The sequence below is a fragment of the Typopeltis vanoorti genome, chromosome 15 (assembly GCF_054136105.1).
Source record: "Typopeltis vanoorti isolate ZY-2024b chromosome 15, IOZ_Tvanoo_1.0, whole genome shotgun sequence".
NCBI lineage: Eukaryota > Metazoa > Arthropoda > Arachnida > Uropygi > Thelyphonidae > Typopeltis > Typopeltis vanoorti.
Genome location: NC_143563.1, coordinates 32,457,981 through 32,479,501, shown reverse-complemented (window position 1 = coordinate 32,479,501; position 21,521 = coordinate 32,457,981). Strand labels below are relative to the sequence as shown.

Here is a 21,521-nt window from a genome sequence, read left to right as displayed (position 1 = left end):
ACAATTATTAATGTGTGGAAGAAATTTTCTATTTTGGATTGCATCATCATCATCACATTCCTGATAAATACCCTCAAGGGATGTTCAGGATATACATGAAAAATGACATCATTACTAATTTCCGATCTATAATTTTGCTCTAAATCAGTCTGTTACATGTCAAAAACATTATCAGATCTTATATTTCTATCTTCTAAGGCACTTTTTACTGTATCAATTCACCTATATCTTGGTCTTCCTCTCGGTCTTTTTCCTGCCAACCTTGCAGAGAACACTTGTTTTGCTAATCTTTCCTCTCCCATTCTATTTAAGTGACCATACCACCTGAGACTAGCTCTGCTAATGCATTCCTGGATGCTGACAATTTCAAGTTCATTCCTAATATCCTCGTTTTTTAATATGATACAGCAAATGATTCCATCTGTTCATGCCCCTATTCTTTCTCAGAACTCTTATATCTGCAGTCTCTAGTCTTTGGTCATGTGTTTTACTTCTGACCCAGCTCTCAGATCCATAAGTTAAAATTAGCTTGAATACTGTCTTGTATACAGCTAATTTAGTGTTTTGGCTTATTTCTCTCTTATTTCATATAAATTTATTTAGTTGACTTCCTACCATACCAGCTTTGTTGATTGTGTTGTTTATTTCCATATTTAATTTGCCATCTTTGCTAAAAATTGTGCCTAAGTAGCTGAAATGTTTTACTTGTTCTATAGGTTCTCCATTCACAATGCACTTGATATTTTCAATGTTTCTGCCTATTTTCATTGTCCTTGTCTTTTTAATGCTGACTTTCATACCATATCTATTACAACAGTTATTCACTTTAGTCAGGGAGTCTTGCAGACTTATTAATCCACTAAATAAATGTAGCAGATTTATTTAGAAGTATAGCATCATCTGCATAAAGCAAAGAGTCGTAAAGTGAAGATCTCATCCCGACAGCCTCTATTTGGCCTGAATCCAGCTTGTTCTTCACCAAGCTTTTCTTCCACAATTCTTCTCAACCGTTTCTCAAGTATACTTGCATAGATCTTGCCAGGAACACTCAGTAGGGAAATATCTCTGTAATTCTCACATTCAGTTTTATTTCCCTTTTTATATATGGGTACTATGAGAGCTCTACTCGAATCATCGGAAATTCGTCCCTCTTTCCAGGCCTTCTGAACTATACAGTGCAGCCACTGTAAGACCTTTATACCTCCATACTTGAGCATTTCTGGTTGAATATCATCTACTCCTACTACCTTTCCACATTTCAGGCCTTTGATGTCTTTTTCTACTTCAAGTATGGTAATGTATTGCTGACCGAATCAGTGTTTTTTACCACTGTGTTATCACTGCTTGTTTCATTCAGAAATTTTTTGAAGTAATTACTCCATACTTCAAGGATATCTTTTTCCCCTGTTTTCATGTTGCTTTTAACATCTCTAATTCCTTTTACAGCACTCTTTCTTCCATTTCTCAACCTCCAGAATATCTTGCCACCTTCTTGATATTTATTTTCTATTTATTATTTATTAATAAAACACGTAAAGACCACAGTAATATTTAATTAATAAAGGTACAAATATTTTGTACTGAAATTAACAGCACATCTTCAGTGTCATACAAACAGTTAAAAGAATGGAATACAAAGTACGGAACAGTCGGTGGATCACCAATTAACATTGTTGCCGCGTGCTAGGAGATTAATTACTAAATTATTAAATAATCCTTTAAAGACAATTAATTTTTATTGATGGTGGCATAAAATAAAAGTCTCCCAGATTTTTGAGAGAGAGAGACAGTCATTTCGATTTAGATTCGGCCAATGTAAAATAGCTTCACAACTTTCTTTAAAAAGGCATTCATATTTGAACCTGCATCTATGGAGGAGAAGAGCTTTATCCCACTGGATATTGTGAGTAGTGTCAATGCTGTGTTGTGCTAGACTAGACTTATGAGGTTTCATGTATTCAATATAATATTGATGTTCCTTAATTCTTTTCCCCATGGAATGGCCTGTTTGTCCAAAATAAGATACACTGCATTCACATGGTATTTGGTAAACACCTGCCAAAGATAGAGGTGACAGTTTATCTTTTGTGGATGGCAATAAATAAGAAATTTTGTTGATAGGAATATACGTGGGAATCAGATGATACATCTTCAAAATTCTGCCTATCGGTTCTGAGATGCCTGGAATGTAAGGGATCAGAACTCTGCGGTCTGTTGAAGAAACCTGACATATTGGAACATAGGACTGAATTAACTGTTGGATTTATGGTCTGGCCCCCACTGATGAGACCTCAATAAAGGTTGAAACCGGTTGGAAGCTTGGGTGATGAATGGCAATGCTGTAGTCCAATCCCTTACATTCCAGGCATCTCAGAACCAATAGGCAGAATTTTGAAGAAGTATTATCATCTGATTCCCACATATATTCCTATGAACAAATTTCTTATTTATTGCCATCTACAAAAGATAAACTGTCATCTCTATCTTTGGCAGGTGTTTACCAAATACCATGTGAATGCAATGTATCATATTTTGGACAAACAAACTGTTCCGTGGGAAAAAGAATTAAGGAAATGCAATATTATATTAAATACATGAAACCTCATAAGTCTGGTCTACCACAACACAGCATTGACACTACTCATAATATCCCGTGGGATAAAGCTCTTCTCCTCCATAGATGTAGATTCAAATATGAATACCTTTTTAAAGAAAGTTGTGAAGCTATTTTACATTGGCCGGATCTAAATCGAAATGACTGTCTCTCTCTCAAAACTCTGGGAGACTTATTTTATGCAACCATCAATAAAAATTAATTATCTTTATAGGATTATTTAATAATTTAGTAATTAATCTCCTAGCACGTGGCAACAATGTTAATTGGTGATCCACCGACTGCTCTGTACTTTGTATTCCATTCTTTTAACTGTTTGTATGACACTGAAGATGTGCTGTTAATTTCAGTACGAAATATTTGTACCTTTATTAATTAAAAGTTATTACTGTGGTCTTTACGTGTTTTATTAATAAATATACTATGCCACAGGTACCTCTAAAGATTATTTATTTTCTATGCTCTTACCAAAATCCTCCCATTATTTTTGTTTAGCTAGTTTTACACAGTGTTTGGCTTTCTTACATTTGTCTCTATATTCTCTAAGAGCACAAGCTGACTTATTTGCCAGGAATTTTGATATGCTTTCTTCTTTTCTTTCACTGCCTCTTTAACTTTCTATGTCCACCATGGTATTCTGATTTTTCTATCCTTACAGACAACCTCACCACATGCCTCTCTGGCTGAATCAATCCATGTTTTCTTCAGGGCTTGCCACTGAATCTCCAAGGTTTGGTTGCTGTTCTTAAACTTTTCATTTTTTCTTCAATCATCTTTGTGTATTTAAGTCTACAGTTCACATCTGAGAGCTGCTCGACTTTTAATCGCTTTAAAACTTTTTTACATGTTCTTCTTTTCAATATGAAATTCAATTTTATCTTGCTTAAGACTAAATGGTGATAACTTCCAATTTCAAATCCTCTGTACACTCTGGTGTCCTACACCAGGGAGAAAACATCACTATCAACAATAACATAGTCAATGAGACTTTTCTTATTCCTTGTTTCTTCTCTCCACGTGAATTTGTGGACATTTTTATGTTGGAACATTGTGTTAGTAATAACCAGTCCATGTCCTGAGCAGAAATCCAACAGATATTTGCCATTTTTTATTAGCTTTGCTGTTTTCTCCAAATTTTTCTAATATATTTTTATATATCTGACAATCATTTCCTACTCTGTTATTTAGATCCCCAACAAGGACCAACTTTTCCTTTTTCATTGTGTCAGTTGCTTTCTCTAAATCCTCAAAAAATTCCTCCACTTCTATCTTAGTAGAACCTTCTGTGGGACCATAGGCACAAATAAGTCTCATTGTACAGTTCCCCATTCTGATATTTGCCCACATCACTCTACTTGAGATTGCCTGCCATTCAAGAAGATTAGCCTCATATTTATTGTTGAATACTATGGCTACTCCTTCTTTTCCTTGATTGCCTGAATATAACATATTGTATTTATTGCTCAGAAAAGATCTCACCAGTTTTTGCCTTTTTCGTTTCAATCACCCCTATGTCGATCTGGTACTTATCCTTATTCGGGTAGCTGACTTTTCGCTATTTGTCCTGCTTCCCTGGCGAAAACAATGGGAGGCCTTAATTAACTGGGCGACACCCCAGCTGGCATGAAATTCTGTCATGTTGTACCGTCATTTTTTTTATTTTGATTTAAGCCAATAAGAATATAATTTGGTCAGCTAAATCCCAAATTGCCAGCCAATCCTCATTCATTCAGTATCCAGATACCTAACAGGGTGCACCATGAGGTGATGAGAAGTGGACATTAGGTCAGAAGCCCTGATCGGTTCTCCGCATTCCTTTAAGGCTATGTGGAGGGCTCCTCTCAGTTATATAGCTTTGACCCTTTTGGATTGCATCAAACTTACTAAGTTGGCATTATCAGAATTGAAACCATTAACTTTAAATGCATGCTGGATAGCTACTTGTGTGAATGTGTTTCACACATTCACACGAGTAAATTAAATAGTTTTATTCGATGATTTTCATATGTTTTGTTTGAAAATAAGTTATTGTTTGTATTGGGCTTTCACATCTGGAACCATTCTTCTATTTTTTTATATGCACTGTATTCTTTTTTACTGTTTTCATTTATATAGTGTATAGTGGTTCAGTGAGCCAGAATGTATGAAAAAGAAAAACTCTGTACCTTTGCATACAACTGAATATCCCAATATCATCAGATGAGCACATGAGTTGGTGGAGAAGGATTTGATGATTTTTAATCTGCAGATATTGAAGGTTGACAAGGCTGATGATGAAATAACAGAAGCTGTCCTTGAGAATCTCGATGAAAAAGAAAAAAGTGATGATGATGAAATGATTCCACTCACTGCAGGATTAATTAAAGAATGGCTTCAAATGGCTAGTAAATTGGCAAGTCATTTTCTTACACATGATTCAGATACTGAACGAGCTGAACAGTTTAAACATGAACTGAAGTGAAATATGGGGTGATATGAAAAATTATACAAAGATCTAGTTAAAACAGGATCTCAACGATTAATTACAGTTTGTGGTAAAAAAAAAATCAACCTTCAGAATTATTGGAAATTTGTGCTAATTTAGTTCCTTTTACTGAAGAAAACATTTCACCATTGCAGTATGAATAGGAAGGACAAAGTGTTTCAAGTGATGGAAGAGATTTAATTCTAGTCTCGCACAAAAGAATGTAGCTACTGTCAGAAAGTGACGGCAAATAAAATTTAACTAATAACCAAAGGCGCAGGTGTATTTAGGCCTTTTTCGAATTTCTTTTTATTAGTGACATACTATTTTCTTTTTGAAAGAAATTTTGAATTTAAAATAATTTTAAATTCAAAATTATTTAAAATAAAAAATATTCCATTAAAATTAAATAGTTTTATTCAATGATTTTCATATGTTTTGTTAAAAAATAACTTATTGTTTGTATCGGGTTTTCACATCTGGAACCAGTCTTCTATTTTTTCACATGCACTATATTCTTTTTTACATGGTTTTCATTTATATAGTGATTCAGTGGGTGGACAAAGACAGACAGAAAGCACAAAGATTATATTTCTTTTAAATTACTTCAAATTATACTTTCTAGGAAATATTATTAGAGGAAACTTGTTCCAAATAAAGTAGGAATGAATGAATGAATAAAGAAGCGTATTTAGCAGTGTGAATCTATGTGAAATGAAAACAGACTGACCAATGAAAGCTGGATTATTTCCTGTTCCCTTTTCTTCTTGAGAAGAGCAGTGGAAGTATAGATACAAGCTCAAATGAAGAGATGGGAGTATCTTTCATACAAACACAGAGCAGATACTAAATTTTTTTTGTCAATTTTTTTTGTTAATAAGAAAGTGGATCATTAAATCATCATTACGAATCTTAAATCTAGAAAATTTAAGGATGCTATAAGGACGCTTCCCCAAATATGGGGAAGTAATAATGGATCTAGAATTTGTGAAGGGACAAACAGTTCCTCAGATGAGGTATATCTGGAACATACAAGAAAAACTCACCTTTTTTTGATTGCCTATGGCAATAGACAAGCAATTGAAAATATCAGGTCATCCCAAAAGTAATGTCCTTTTTTATACTGTACTTGTTTAAACTTGTCTCAGCTTGTCTAAACATGAATTTTTAAAGCTTTATAAGTACTGCTAAGCTGAGGTGGCCTCATTCGAAGAAATTCCACCTTGCAAGATCATACATAAGTTATTGTTTAAATAACCCTTTATTACTATGGAGGTCATTGAAGAGCACATTAAGCACGTCATTCTTTATGAGTTCAAAAAAGGCAACATTGCTGTTAACACTGAAAAAAAAAAAAAATGTGCAAGAAGTGTATGCCAATGTTTTGAACGTGCAAAAGTGCCAACAATGGTTCCAAAAATTTTCACAAGGGGACTTAAGCTTGAAAGACTCCCCCATCTCCTCCATCTGGGTGCCATGTCTCTCTTGATAATGATATGCTGGAAGCTGCTATTGCAAGAAATGCCAATGCAACTGTTGAAGATTTAACAAAAGATCTTAATTCACTGTCATTGACCATCCATTGCCATTTGCAAGAACTTGGAATAGTGTCTAAGCTCAGCAAGTGGGTTCCTCACGAACTGAAACAACAATTGAAGAGAGCATGTCAACATCTGCACTGCTCTTCATTCTCAAGAGGTTCAATCTCTGTTTTTGAGTTGTATAGTCATCGGTGATGAAAAGTGGATACTTTACAATAATGTTAAGTGCCAAAAGCAATGGATTCATTCAAGAGAACAGGCTAATAATGGATCTAGAATTTGTGAAGGGACATACAAGAAAAACACCCTTTTTTGATTGCCTATGGCAATAGACAAGCAATTGAAAATATCAGGTCATCCCAAAGTAATGTCCTTTTTTATACTGTACTTGTTTAAACATGTCTCAGCTTGTCTAAACATGAAACGTGTCTCAGACAAAACAAGACCTTCACCCTCAGAAAGTTCTGTTAAGCATTTGGTGGGATATGGCTGGTATTATATACTTTGAACTCTTGCCACAAAACCAAATAAACACAGCTAAATTATACTGTGAACAACTCGATCAACTGAATGAAAAACTGAAAAAAAAAGAGGTGTTCTCTGGTTAATCAAAAGGGTGTTGTTTTCACTATGATAATGCATACCCTCACAGTGCAAGAATTACCTGTACCAAGATGGAGGAACTCAGCTGGGAAAATTTCCACATCCTCCATATTCTCCTGAAATTTTGCAACATTTCATTAATAAAAACAATATGATACATTAGAGGCACTGAAATTAAGCCTATGCAACTTCTTTGCCTCCAAACCTCCTATAAAAATGGCATTATGAAGTGGAAGTGTTGTGTGACATTTATTAAAATGGAGAATATATACTCGATTAAATTAGCGAGTGATTTATCTTTTATATCCTTTCAAAACTTAATGCTAAAAATGACATTACTTTTGGGATGACCTGATAGTTTTATGATTTATCTAATAGGAATAAAATAAACTGTTACAGAAAAAAAAAAAAGTGTGTTATGTGTACACACACGCATCTCACAGTTAATGAAAGAAATGTAATACAAAACTTATACGTACATCTTCCAGGTAGCTATCTTCAACCTAAAGAAGTTAATGCTTGTGAGAAAACCTCAATACATATAATTGCTCTCTTCCACATACTCTTGATAATACTTCTGTTGTTTGCATTCCATAAGATTCCATTATGCTAGCAATGTCATCTACATTAGAAAAATGGTCCACTTTAGAGTAAATGAGTTCTATTAAAAATTTTTTTAAATAAATATTTACTAGATTCCACTTAATAAAAAATATAAAAAATTCATTTCTTGCAGAATTTTCTGCCACTTTTCATTTTCATTTTGCAAATGATTAGGTTACAAAGATGTTATACATAAAGTAAAACAGAACAGAATATTTTTAGTTAAATTAATAACAATAAAACTCATGATGTTACCAGTGAAAAGATAGGATTCCACTGAAGTCTAATTAGAAAAATAAATAAAAGATAACTTGGTTTTATATATATATGCTTCAGTAATGCTGGATATTTATCAAAATGCTTCTCAAAATTAACAAAACATAAGGCAGCCATTTCTATTTAAATTCACTCCTTAACTTGCACATCAACACATTCTCACAAATATTCAAAAAACAGATTCTTTTTAATCCACTCAGCATAAAGTGAAAGGTAAGAAGATGCGAAATGATAATTGTACTTTCAAAAGCCCCCCCTCCATTTTTTTTTTGTTAAAAATCACTTTAAAAAAATCAATAAAGAAATTGTATATGGAAGCTTTAATATGCAAGATCAATAAAGTGCATTTAATGTAAATCAGACTGGATGCCATGTGAATCTTTTAGAGCACTACTATACTGGTATACTATCAATAAAGAAGACCCAGTAACTATCATTATCATCAATTTTTCATGTAGTACTATCATATCCTGTACACCCTCAAGGGGTATACAGGATATGATAGTACTACATGAAAAATTTACATCATTACTAACTTTCTATCTACAATTTTCCTCCAAATCAGTCTGTTACTTGTCAAGACTCCAACATTATCAGATCTTATATTTCTATCGTCTAAGGCACTTTGTACCATATCAATCCACCTATATCTTGGTCTTCCTCTGGGTCATTTTCCTGCCAACCTGGCAGAGAACACTCGCTTTACTAATCTTTCCTCACCCATTTTGTTTAAGTGACCATACCACCTGAGATTAGCTCTGCTAATGCATTCCTGGATGCTGACAATGTCTAGTTCTTTCCTAATATCCTCGTTTTTAATATGATATTGCCATTGATGCCATCTGTTCATGCTTCTAATCTTTCTCAGGACTCTTATATATGCGGTCTGTAGTCTTTCGTCAAGTGTTTTACTTCTAACCCAGCTCGTAGATCCATAAGTTAAAATTAGCTTGAATACTGTCTTGTATACAGCTAATATAGTGTTTTGGCTTATTTCTCTCTTATTCCATATGAATTTATTCAGTTGACTACCTACCATACCAGCTTTGTTGATTCTGTTGTCTATTTCCATATTTAATTTACCATCTTCACTAAAAATCGTGCCTAAGTAGCTGAAATGTTTTACTTGTTCCACAGGTTCTCCATTCACAACAACATAGTTGATATTTTCAACGATTCTACCTATTTTCATTGTCTTTCCCTTTTTATTGCTGACCTTCATACCATAGCTATTACAACAGTTATTCAATTTATTCAGAGAATCTTGCAAACTTGTAGTGGATTTATTTAGAAGTATAACATCGTCCGCATAAAGCAAAGAGCATACATTAACATCTCCAATTCTGATATCATGTTTAATACCACTTACCTTCATAATGTGATCCATATAGATAATAAATAACAGAGGAGATAAATGTACATCTTGTCTCACACCAGATTTAACATTAAACTGTCTTCCTGTACTTCCTTCAATTCTAACTACTGACTTACAACTGAAATAAAGACTAAGTATTGCTTGATATAATGCCCCATTGACACCATATAACTGTAGCGTATTGAATAGCTTCTCTCTTGGCACCTTGTCATATGACTTTTCCAGATCGACAAAACTTAAATACAGATCTTTATTATATTCCCATGCTTTCTCAACTATTTGTCATAAAGTGAAGATCTGATCCTGACAGCCTCTATTTGGCCTGAATCCAGCTTGTTCTTCCACAATTCTTCTGAACCATTTCTCAAGTATACTGGCATAAATCTTGCCAGGAACACTCAGTAAGGAAATACCTCTGTAATTCTCACAGTCAGTTTTATTTCCCTTTTTATATATGAGTACTATTAGAGCTCTACTCCAATCATCAGGAATTCGTCCCTCTGTCCAGACTTTCTGAACTATGCAGTGCAGCCACTGTAAGACTTTTATATCACATATTTCAGCATTTCTGGTAGAATATCATCTACTCCTGCTGCCTTTCCACATTTCAAGCCTTTGATGGCTTTTTCTACTTCAATTATGTATATGTATTCCCGATTGTATGCCTGTTGAGCGTTTTTTTACCATTGTGCTATCACTGCTTGTTTCATTTAGCAATTTTTCGAAGTAATTATTCCATACTTCAAGGATATCTTTTTCTCCTGTTTTCATGTCACCTTTATCATCTCTAACTCCTTTTACAGTACTCTTTCTTCCATTTCTAAGCTTCTTCAACAACCTCCAGAATATCTGACCACCTTCTTGATATTTATTTTCTATGTTCTTGCCAAAGTCCCTCCATGACTTTTGTTTAGCTAGTTTTACACAGCGTTTCACTTTCTTACACCCTATATTGTCTAAGAGGAAAAGCTGACGTATTTGCCAGGAACTTTTGATATGCTTTCTTCTTTTCCTTCACTGCCTCTTTAACTTCCTGTGTCCACCATGGAGTTTTTTTTTGTATCCTTGCAAACAACCTCACCACATGCTTCTCTGGCTGAATCAATCAGGGTTGTCTTCAAGGCTTGTCACTGAATCTCCAAGGTTTGGTTCCTGTTCTCAAACTCTTTCAATAATCTTTGTGTATTTTAGTCTACAGTTCACATCTGAGAGCTGCTCAACTTTTATTCGCTTTAAAACTTTCTTACGTGCTATTCTTTTCAATATGAAATTCTCTTTTATCCTGCTCACGACTAAATAGTGATCACTTCCAATTTCAAATCCTCTGTACACTCTGGTGTCTTGCACCAGGGAGAAATCATCACTATCAACAATAACATAGTCAATGAGACTTTTCTTATTCCTTGCCTCTTTTCTCCATGTGAATTTGTGCACATTTGTATGTGGGAACATGATGTTAGTAATAACTATTCCATGTCCTGAGCAGAACTCCAACAGGTATTTGCCATTATTATTAGCTTTTCTGTTTTCTCCAAATTTTCCCAAAATATTTTTGTATGTCTGACAATCATTTCCTATTCTGCTATTTAGATCCCCAACCAGGACCAACTTTTCCTTTTTCATTGTGTCAGTTGCTTTCTCTAAAGCATCAAAAAATTCCTCCACTTCTTAGCAGAACCTTCTGTGGGACCATAGGCACAAATAAGTCTCATTGTCCAATTCCCCATTCTGATATTTGCCCATATCACTCTACTTGAGAGTGCCTGCCATTCAAAAAGATTCACCTTGTATTTTGTGTTGAATACTATGGCTACTCCTTCTTTTCCTTGATTGTCATTGCCTGAATATAACATTTTGTATTTATTGCTCAGAAAGATCTCACCAGTTTTTGTCTTTTTGTTTCAGTCACCCCTATTATGTCGATCTGGTACTTATCTAGTTGCTTGCCATTCAGGTTTCTTATGTTGACAGTACTGATCTTTAACTCAGGTGATATTGAATTTGGGATGTGCTTTAATTACTAATGAGGTACATTCAATTATGCCAACTGCAAGCCACTGGTTGACATTAGCATTTAGCAACATGCTAATGTCAACCAGTGCTTTCAGCTTATGGTAGTGCTGTACAAAGTAGAAAAAAAATAAAGAATACCAATTCAAGGATAATGCTGAAAAAGACTAAAGCTACTAACAAATGAAGAACCTTAATCATCAATATGAGCTTGGAGAAAAAATAAATGACATTGATATAATATCATTATTACATGACACCTCCAAAGAGTCCAAAGACTCATCAAGGGAGAGCACCAGCTCTACAACTCTCTGTCTCCACTGAATCCACCGAACCGCATCATCTACACCAATGCTATCTACTGTTCACCACCACCACCAGTATTTTTACAGGCAATCACAAACATCCATGCCCACAATGGGATTGTGGGCATGGATGAAAGCAGCCTTTTGGCTGGAGAGTGGATATGCTAACCACTTGGCCAATCAGGCCAATTGATGATACAAAGAATAATTGTAGAAGAGAAGAACAAGCGTGTTCAGACCAAATACAGGTTGTCAGGATCAGATTTTCACTTTAAGACAAATAGTTGTGAGATCATGGGACTATAACAATAATCTGTATTCAAGTTTTGCAGATTTGAAAAAAGGCATACGACAAGTATCTATGTGTTAAGGCTTAAGTGCTGGAAGAAACTCAGAGGCTCAATGAAGCGAAACAGCACTGAGACTTGTTACAAGTCATATGAAACTTGTAACATATAGAAAGGCTAAGTGAAACACATGGACTAAAGACTAGAGTATTTCATCCACAAGTTTGAAATCAAGAACCAGACCTTGGAGAATCATTTGTAAACTGAATGATTCAGTCAGGAACACCAGTCAGTAGTGAGGTTGTTTGTGGGGATAAAAAAATTCACACATCATACTGGTCTCAAAAAGTTAAAAGTTCAAATCCCATATATATGAGATTTGAAATAGGAAACGATCACCATTTAGTTTTGAGCAAGATAAAAACGAACATCATATTGAAAAGAATAATATGTAAGAATAAAGAGAAAACTGTAACAAAGTTAAGCTATGTAACTATGAAAGTAACTAGAACAAGGAGGGGGAAAGGGAAGAGAGAGGAGAAGCTAATAAAGGGAAGAAACAGTGCTGTAAAAAAAAAGAATCAGAGATTATAAAGGGAATATAAAAATTAATATAAAGATATTCTAGATGTTGTCATCATCATCATCAATTTCTGGATATGTACCATCATGGGATGTTCCAGATAACATGAGAGCGCTCCATGATTAAGTTTACATTATTAGTAATCTCCTATCAATCTATCTAGATCTTGAACCTTCTCTGGGTCATTTTCCCAACATCAAAAGAAATTTCGCTAACATTTCTTCTCCCAGTCTGTGTAAATGAACATGCTAGTCCTGCTCACAAGGCTAGTTCTGGAAATGCTAACAATGTCCTTTCTAATATCTTCATTTTTAATATGATTCTGCCATTAATGCCATCTATTCACTCCTCTAATTTTTCATAGAACTATCAGATCTGTGGTCTCTAGTCTTTGATCAAATACTTTGTTTCTAACCCAAAACTCAAATCTATAACTTAGAACTGGTTTGAACACTGACTGTCTTATATACTGCTAGTTCTGTATTTTGACTAATTTCTCTCTTATTCCATATAAACTTATTCAACTGGCTCTCCATTATACAAACTTTGCTTATTCTGGTATTTCCACATTTTATTCGTCGTTTACTAAAAAGGACAAATTGGTGTTTTTAATGCTGATTTTCATACCAAATTTATTACAGCAGTTATTCAATTTAGTCAGGGAATCCTGCAGACTTATGCAGATGACATTGTTTTATTTGAAGAAGATGAAATGAAACTTGATCAAATGATACATAATCTAAATAGAAAAGGAAACAGATACGGATAGAGGATGAATATAGAAAAGACAACAACAACAACCAGCATAGTTGATGGTTTTTGGTGAAAGAGAGATTGGAAAAAATATTGTAGAGGGAAAGGAACTTTAGAATGTGGAACAGTTTACCTATCTTGGAAGTTGTATAACACACTATCTAAACTGTAAAAAAAGAAATTAAAATTAGGATTGGAAAGGCTTTAACAGCACTAAAACCCATGAATAAAATTTGAAAGAGTAGAAATATCAGCTTAAAAACCAAACTAAACTTTCTTGCGACATGCATCTTTAGCAGTATGTTATATGGTTGTGAAACTTGGATAATGACAAAGGAATCAGAGAGAAGAATATTGGCTTTTGAAAGAAAGCGTTATCATGAAATTCTATGCATTGGATGGACTCAGAAGATAAGAAATGAAGAAGTGTACAGAAGGATACAATTAAAAGACACTCTGTTTCAAAAAGTCAAAAAAAGAAAATTAAAACACTTTGGACATTTGTAGAATGTCAAGTGACAGAAAGTTAAAGTCATTGGTATTTGGCCTAATGAGCGGAACAAATATCAGAGGTTGTCCTCATTGTAAGTGGGATGATGATATTAAAGATTGATGTGGGCGAACTCTTCAAGAATTAAGTCATGCTGCAATGAACAGACGTCAATGGGACAATATAGTCAACATAGCATCAGACATCTACGGGCACTGCACCCATGGTTCATGACAATAATGATAACATCATATATATTTTTACATAAAGTAAAGAGCTGATATTAACACATCTAGTTTAGATACCAGGTTTAAACACTTTCCTTCATCCATATAGATGATGAATCATGGTGGAGATAATGTGAATTCTTGACTCACACCTTATTTAACATCAAACTATCTTCCTGTACCTCCTTCAAATTCTAATTGCTGAATTGTAACTCAAATATAGACTATCTATTGCTGGTTGTAATGTCTCATTTATGCCATATTACTGCAGCATTTTGAACAGCTTTTCTCTTGGCACCTTATCATATGCTTTTTCTAGATATACAACTCTTAAATACAGATCCTTGTTATATTCCCATGATTTTTCAACTATTTGTCTTAAAATGAAAATCTAACTCGACAACCTCTATTTGGCCTGAACCCAGATTGATCTTCTCTAAACTTTCCTTCCACAATTTTTCTTAAAACTTTTTCTCAAGTATACTTGCATAAATCTTACAGGAACACTCTGTAGAGAAATTCTTCAGTAATTCGCTCGTTCAATTTTATTTTTATAGATTGGTAATTTGAGAGCTCTACTCTAATGATCTGGAATTTCACCCTCTGTCCAGGCCTTTTAATTTATGCAATGTAGCCACTGTACCTCCATATTTGAACATTTCTGGTTGAATATCATCTATCTCTGGTTGCCTTTACTCATTTCAAGTTTTTGATGGCTTTTTCTACTTCAAGTATTGATATGCATTCCTGTTGAATGTTTTCCACCACAGTGCTGTCTATGCCTGTTTCGTTTAGCAACCTTTCAAAGTAATTATTCCAGACATCTAGAATATCTTTATCTTCAGTTTACATGTTACCTTTATCATCTCTGATTCCAAATTCAGAGGTAAAACAAGGATGCACATTATCTCCACTCTTATTCAACATCTGGATGGATTGTATTATGAAAGAAAGTGATATTAAACTCGATATTATAATCAATGATATCAGACTTAGCTCTTTGCTTATGCAGATGATGTTGTACTCCTAAAACACATCCAGTGCACATCTCCAGGATCCTCTAACTAAACTGAGTTACAGTTGTATAACAATTTTTGCATGGAAATCAGCAATAAAAAGACCAAAACTATGAAAATAGGCAAGAATATAGAAAACTTCAGCTGCATTTTCATTAGAGACCTATCGAAATATTTTAGCCATTTAGACACAGTTTTTAGTGAAGATGGCAAATTAAATTTGGAAATAGACAACAGAATAAAGAAAGTTGGTATGGTGGGGAGCCAACTGAATAAATTTATATGGAAGAAAAGAGAAATCCCAAATACTAAACTATCGGTATATAAGTCAGTGTTCAAACCAGTATTAAGTTATGGATCAATAAATGCTGAGGATGTTCTTGATACTAATAAAAATATATACATAAAGTATAAATCAGTTTTATGTTATTTATTAATTATCATGTCTTACGTTCTTATACATTAAGTTATGGATTTGAGAGGTTGGGTTGGAAATAAAGCACTAGATCAAAGATTATAGATATGAAAGTCCTGAGAAAAATTAGTGGCCTGAACAGATGGCATCTATGGTAGTGTCATACTAAAAATGAAGATATTAGCAAGGAACTTGACATTGTGTATATTCAAGAACGTGTGAGCAGGATTAATCTAAGGTGGTAATGTAACTTAAACAGAATGGGAGAAGAAAGGTTAGCAAAACAGCTGTTTGATTTTATTTATTTCATATGATGATACAATGGCTGTGAGCCCCTTTTACAGGGAGGTATGGCACCATCTCAGTCCTGCACATTTTTATCCGGGCCCAGGACCAGCATAGCTGACGTAACAGGCCTATGGCTGGAAGGGACAGTCTTAAGTATTCTTGGCTGTAGTCTGTGTGTGTGTTCAAGGGACATTGAAAATATCAGCAGCATCCTAAAAATAGAACCTATAAAACAAATAAAACATTTGTTATTTAGGCACAATTTTAGTGAAGATGGTAATTTAAATTTGGAAATAGACAACAAAATTAGCAATGCTAGTAGGAGGTCAACTGAATATATTTATATGCAATAAGAAAGAAATTAGTCAAAACACTAAACTAGCTGTATACAAGCCAGTCTTCAATTTAACATATGGATCTGACAGCTCGGTTAGAAATAAAATACTTGATCAAAGACTGGAAACCACAGATAATGGAGTTCTGAGAAAGATCAAGGGAGAACAGATATTATGAATGGCAATATCATATTAGAAATGAAGACGTCAGAAAAGAACTTGATATTAGCATTCTGGAATGTGTGATCAAAGCTAATCACTGGTATTATGGTCACTTAAATAGAATGGGAGAGGAAAGGTTAGCAAAACAAGCATTTTGTTGCTAGGATGGCATGTCTGTAATATGAAGTTATATAGTCAATTTTGTATATGTAAGGTTTAAACTCCCCAAGTTTTTGGAAATTATTATTATTACGGACTACTCCATGGAGTCCTTAGACTTATTGAGGGAGGCGGTAAACATCATTTGCACAGTATCTGTCATACTTTGATTTGAACTCATTCACAGTCACGTACCCACAACAGACTCTGGCAACCTATTCCACTCATTCATTACTCTCCAAGCAAAAAAAATTAGTTCTAATGCCCTTGCTAACTACACTCTTACTCAGTTTCCAAGGCTCTCTAGTTCTCAAACCAACACCACCCAGACGACCTGTTCTGAAAAATTTCCTCTGAATTACTCTTGTAAAAACCCTTCAATAATTTGTATGTCTCAATCATATCACCCACTTTCTGCTTGTGAAACAGTTTCTGTAAGCAACAAATCTTCAACCTGTTCTCATAAGATTCATTTCACAAATCTGCTACTATCTTGGTTACTTGCTTCTGGATCCTCTCCACCTCTTTCTCACTGCCAAGAAACCCAGGTGATGAGATCTGCATGCAATAGTAAATATGGAGTCTTATCAAGTCTCAATAAATAGGAATAATAACCTACTTGTCTCCACTCATCAAAGTATTCTTCAATAACCAAGTAAACCAATGAGCTGCTTTAGCCACTTTTGCTATGCACCTTCTAAACTTTTACTCCCTATCCAGTAACACTCCTAAATCTCTGGCTTCATCAATTTCCTGGAGTACAATTTACAGTTCCATCAATGTGGTAGACAGCTGGTAATATTTTCACCCAAAATGCATAACCTTACACTTGCCACATTAAACTGACAGCCATTCTCCTTTACATCCTGCAAAATTTTAACATTATCCATTGTTCTACTCAACTTTACATCATTGGCAAACAACTGAACAGTTCCTTTCAGATCCTTTCCTATATCATTAATGCATAAATTAAACAGTAGCAACCCAAGAACAGAGCCCTGTGGTGCCACTGTCATTGACTCTACTCCTAAATAAAATACCCTCTCATCCACCTCACCAACCCTAGATATCCATTACTAAACCATGTGCTGCAGTTTACTTATTAGAATTCCATTTGGTATCCTGTCAAAGGTTTTTGCAAAGTCCAACAGTATTACTATAGAATAAAAGTACTTGTTCATACAAATATTGGCTAACTTGAAAACTGGCCAAAGTTTCAGAAGATTCTTTTGATGACATCAAACCTATAATAGTCTTCATTGGTCAGCCTAGTGCTTTAAATGCAACTGCCATTTCCACAAGTGTCAGAGGCACTATAAATAGCTGGGTTGAGTGATCATTTTAGCAATTAGTAGGAGAATCAGTAACATATTAGAACTGTGCTGACTCAATTGAGAGGATTCAAGTAAATCAGAATGAGCCAATCCTGATGAGCACAAGGAGAGTAAGATAATTCCATTTTCAAGAGTGGAGCTAGGAGAGAAGCAACTAGTTATAGGCCAATCAGTATTTCTGGAGTGATTGTTAAAGAACTGGAAAGGGCATGTATTCAGAAGTATATAGACAACACTTTTATTCTCTACAACGTAGATCACTATATTAAAGATAGGTCTTACTTTAGCAATTTGCTTACATTCTATAATAGCAAAAACAGAATTGTCACTATTGTAGAAAGTGAGAGAGAAAGCGAGAGGAATTGGATATACTGTGATACTTCTGGATTTTGTCAAGGCATTGCAGAGAGTTCCACATAGAAAGATGACATACAAAGGTATGGGTATGTAAAATAGGTTTATAACTCAGATAAGAGAATGCCAAATGATAAATAATTACAAAGTAATGTATGGAAAGAGTCTAAGAGAAGAAGGGTGACTAGCAGGAAACCTCAGGATTCTGTTCTTGGATTACTGTTGTTTAACTTACACACACACACACACACACACATGCTGGGGAGGGCAGTTCACTTTGTCCATGCAAAGCTGCCCTTGAAGGTGATCGAAATTGGACGCATGCTTTGTTTCATAGTGTCGTTTTATATATTGTATTCTTTTGATACTGACAGTGACTCATGACAAATTAAACACACTGGCTTATCGTCGATCGGCACAAAAAAGTACAAATTGGCCCACTTTTCATTAAAAACCTGACAAGAATCGCTTGATTTACACTTTTTACTTGTAGATGCCATAGTGATGGAAGGTGAACCCAAAAAATGATCCAAAATGGCCATGTAATGGTTATTATCCACTGAATATGTCTCACACTAATGAAAGTCTGGCAATATAAAACCGTAACAGGCTATTGTTGACACGACGAACCTGCATGCGCTTATACACGAATATCACACTGTTCACGACTGACTGTGGATGAAATCCTCTTGTATTTATATGAAAATAACGAAGTATCAAGAACCTTCGAGATGTATCTGGAAGGCATCAGACAGTGCACTCAAACAAACTACTGCTTCAGCCATCTACCTGTGATGTTAGTACTAGTACTTAAGTACCGCTTGGCGCTGGTAGATGGCTGAAGAAGCATGTCTATTTAATATTTATTTTTATAGGATTTTATGTAAAGTATCAAATGCACAGCGTTCCTTGTGAATCTGGAAAGCATCTTACAATTCTAAATACCGCAGTAAAGCTTAGTGGCCCACAGGCTTCATTGAAATTATTTTTTATTTAATCGCATTTTAATGTTAGGTAGTTATTTTTTCAAAATGGCCGGCAAGCCACAGCAAAGAGCTCCACAGGCCATGCGTTGAAGACCCTGGCCTAAACAGTTGCCTGCAACATTTTTAAAACCACCATTAAAAGGGCAAAGTCTAAATTCAATTGATGATAGCTCATTGAGTTTATAAGGCTTGTCTTGACTATTTAAAAAAAAAAAAAAAAACTGGACAGCAAAAATTCAAAATTAATTTCATTTTCCACCAAAGACCACCATTCATTCTTTATTTGAAGAACTTCTGTTATTTTCACTGTTTTACTTTTCTAATGCATCTCGTATCTTATCTAAATTAAACCTAACTGATTTAACAGCATTTAGTCAGCATTCCCACTGTGTGCGTGTCCGTCCAAGACTGGTCGTAAGGTGAAGTTTGATGTGTTTCATCAAGATATTCCACCTTTGCACAGATCCAGAAAATATCATATATAATCTTGGAATTGTTCCAAAAAATGTCATTGCCACTGGCACAATTGAGCCCATGTCTTCTAGTAACAAATTCACACTATGTGCTATACATGCCACAAAGAATGCTTCTGGATTTTCAGACAAAATTCTGGCTTTCACACTTTTTCTTTACCAAACATGTTGGCACCATTATCATAGGCTTGATAATGAAACTAAAATTTAAAGTTTTTTTTTTTTTTTTTTTATCAGTTCATTTAAGTCTAAGCCAATACTTTTTACAACAGATGTAAAACTAACAAAACTACTCATTAATTTTAAATTCCTTTTTTCTTTTTTTTTACTTCTGGTAATTCAATAATATGTATAATAAATGCTAATCGTTCACATGACTTTTATCTCTGGTATAGTCTAGTTGGACTGAGTAATATTTAGTTGTTTTTTAATTTTGGGCTTTTATATGAATAACAGATCACAGTATTTCACTTTTTATATAGCCATTACAAACACTATCCACACATTAATTATAACTTCTCACTTATCCAGTATCATATATGATGACCACAATGCTTTCTGTTCAAGATGGCATGTAGAGCTCTGCAGTATAAATTCAGATTTAACCCCTATAAGATGAAAGCAATCAAATACATGAACCATCTGACAAATTTTCAAGGATGAAAACATTACAGGCTTTTTTTGGTTTTGATCTTGTAATTACTGTATTCCACCATTAATCCCTTAGTGTTAGAACATTAATGGATTAATGAGCTGTAATGGAGTTGTGACATTTGACACCACTTGATCCCAAGCAAATTGCTTTACTTAAAATTCGTGTATCAAAATTGTCTTTCAATATACCACTGCATATTATTTATTTTGTTTTTTCACAAAAATGATGATGTGAAATCAATCTTAGCAATACATTTATTTTATTGATGGAAATATTTGGGATCTTTTATTCAACCAGTAATGGAATAAGCCATTTTATTCTTTTTTCCCCCAATTTAAATGAAAATATGGAAAGCATTTTCAAATGCTTGCATTGAAAATAATTATTAAATATTTATTAAAAGAATGTGATGCTACCAAATGTGATTTGAATAAATCTCTCTCTTTTTTTTTTCTGTAAAATTCTGAATGTGGCTGTATGGCTGTCATCAAGCTTTTTCAGATGCTGAGGGGGGGGGCCCTCAGCACCTGAAACTAAGTTATAAATTACTATATTCTGTCTAATTTCCTATTAGTTTAAACTTTTTCACAGGGAGTATTTCAGATTTCAGTATCCAAAATCTATTACTTCACTGTACTGTTTTAAGAAAAGAAATAAAATAATAATACTGTGTGTGTTTGCTCAAGCAAGTGCATCTAAAACTGAACTATTTATTTGCAATTTGATTATTACAGCCACAACTTTCTTTTCCTTCTTGGCCTGGCATCAGTTGTTTTAGGAAATAGTGAACAGTTCAAATCATCACCACATAAGAAATTTTGGAAATATAATAAGAAATTTAGGAAAATTTCTTATTATATTTCCCTGTATAAAAAGTTGTTTATATTTCTGCCATAAAAAGTTGGTTTTGAGTGTTACCTTCCCCTTTTAAAAAAAAGAATAGATATAAGAGCCTAATAATTAGCAACTGCCAGGCTGAAAGCTTAGATTACTCACCACTGTGAGAAATAAAGGGAAAAAAAAGGAAAAGAAGGGACACTTCCCAGAAGGGTAGACTACAAGTCCCCCCCCCAAGTAAAAAGCAGCTGATATTTCTTCTGGAAGCCAAGCCAGTACAGTATTTTTTGTCAAAATTAATTCCATCTATGTCTAATTATCCCAAAGGCAACATAATTTCTTATTTATAGTAATCATAGCTTCACTTTTATTATTA

General features: G+C 34.2%; 1 protein-coding gene across 4 annotated transcripts in view; it reads right to left on the bottom strand.

Annotated features, from left to right (window-relative positions):
- Positions 1 to 21,521, bottom strand: part of HemK2 (HemK methyltransferase 2) — an 83,819-nt gene that overhangs the window by 15,720 nt on the left and 46,578 nt on the right. For 3 of the 4 annotated variants that reach the window (XM_090404837.1, XM_090404835.1, XM_090404836.1), the window contains exon 6: positions 7,702 to 7,844. In XM_090404837.1, the coding sequence (XP_090260963.1) occupies positions 7,735 to 7,844 (110 nt within the window). In that variant the 3' untranslated portion in view covers positions 7,702 to 7,734. Of the gene's footprint in view, positions 1 to 7,701; positions 7,845 to 21,521 lie in introns of those variants that run through there. The other variant, XM_090404838.1, reaches the window with a different exon arrangement.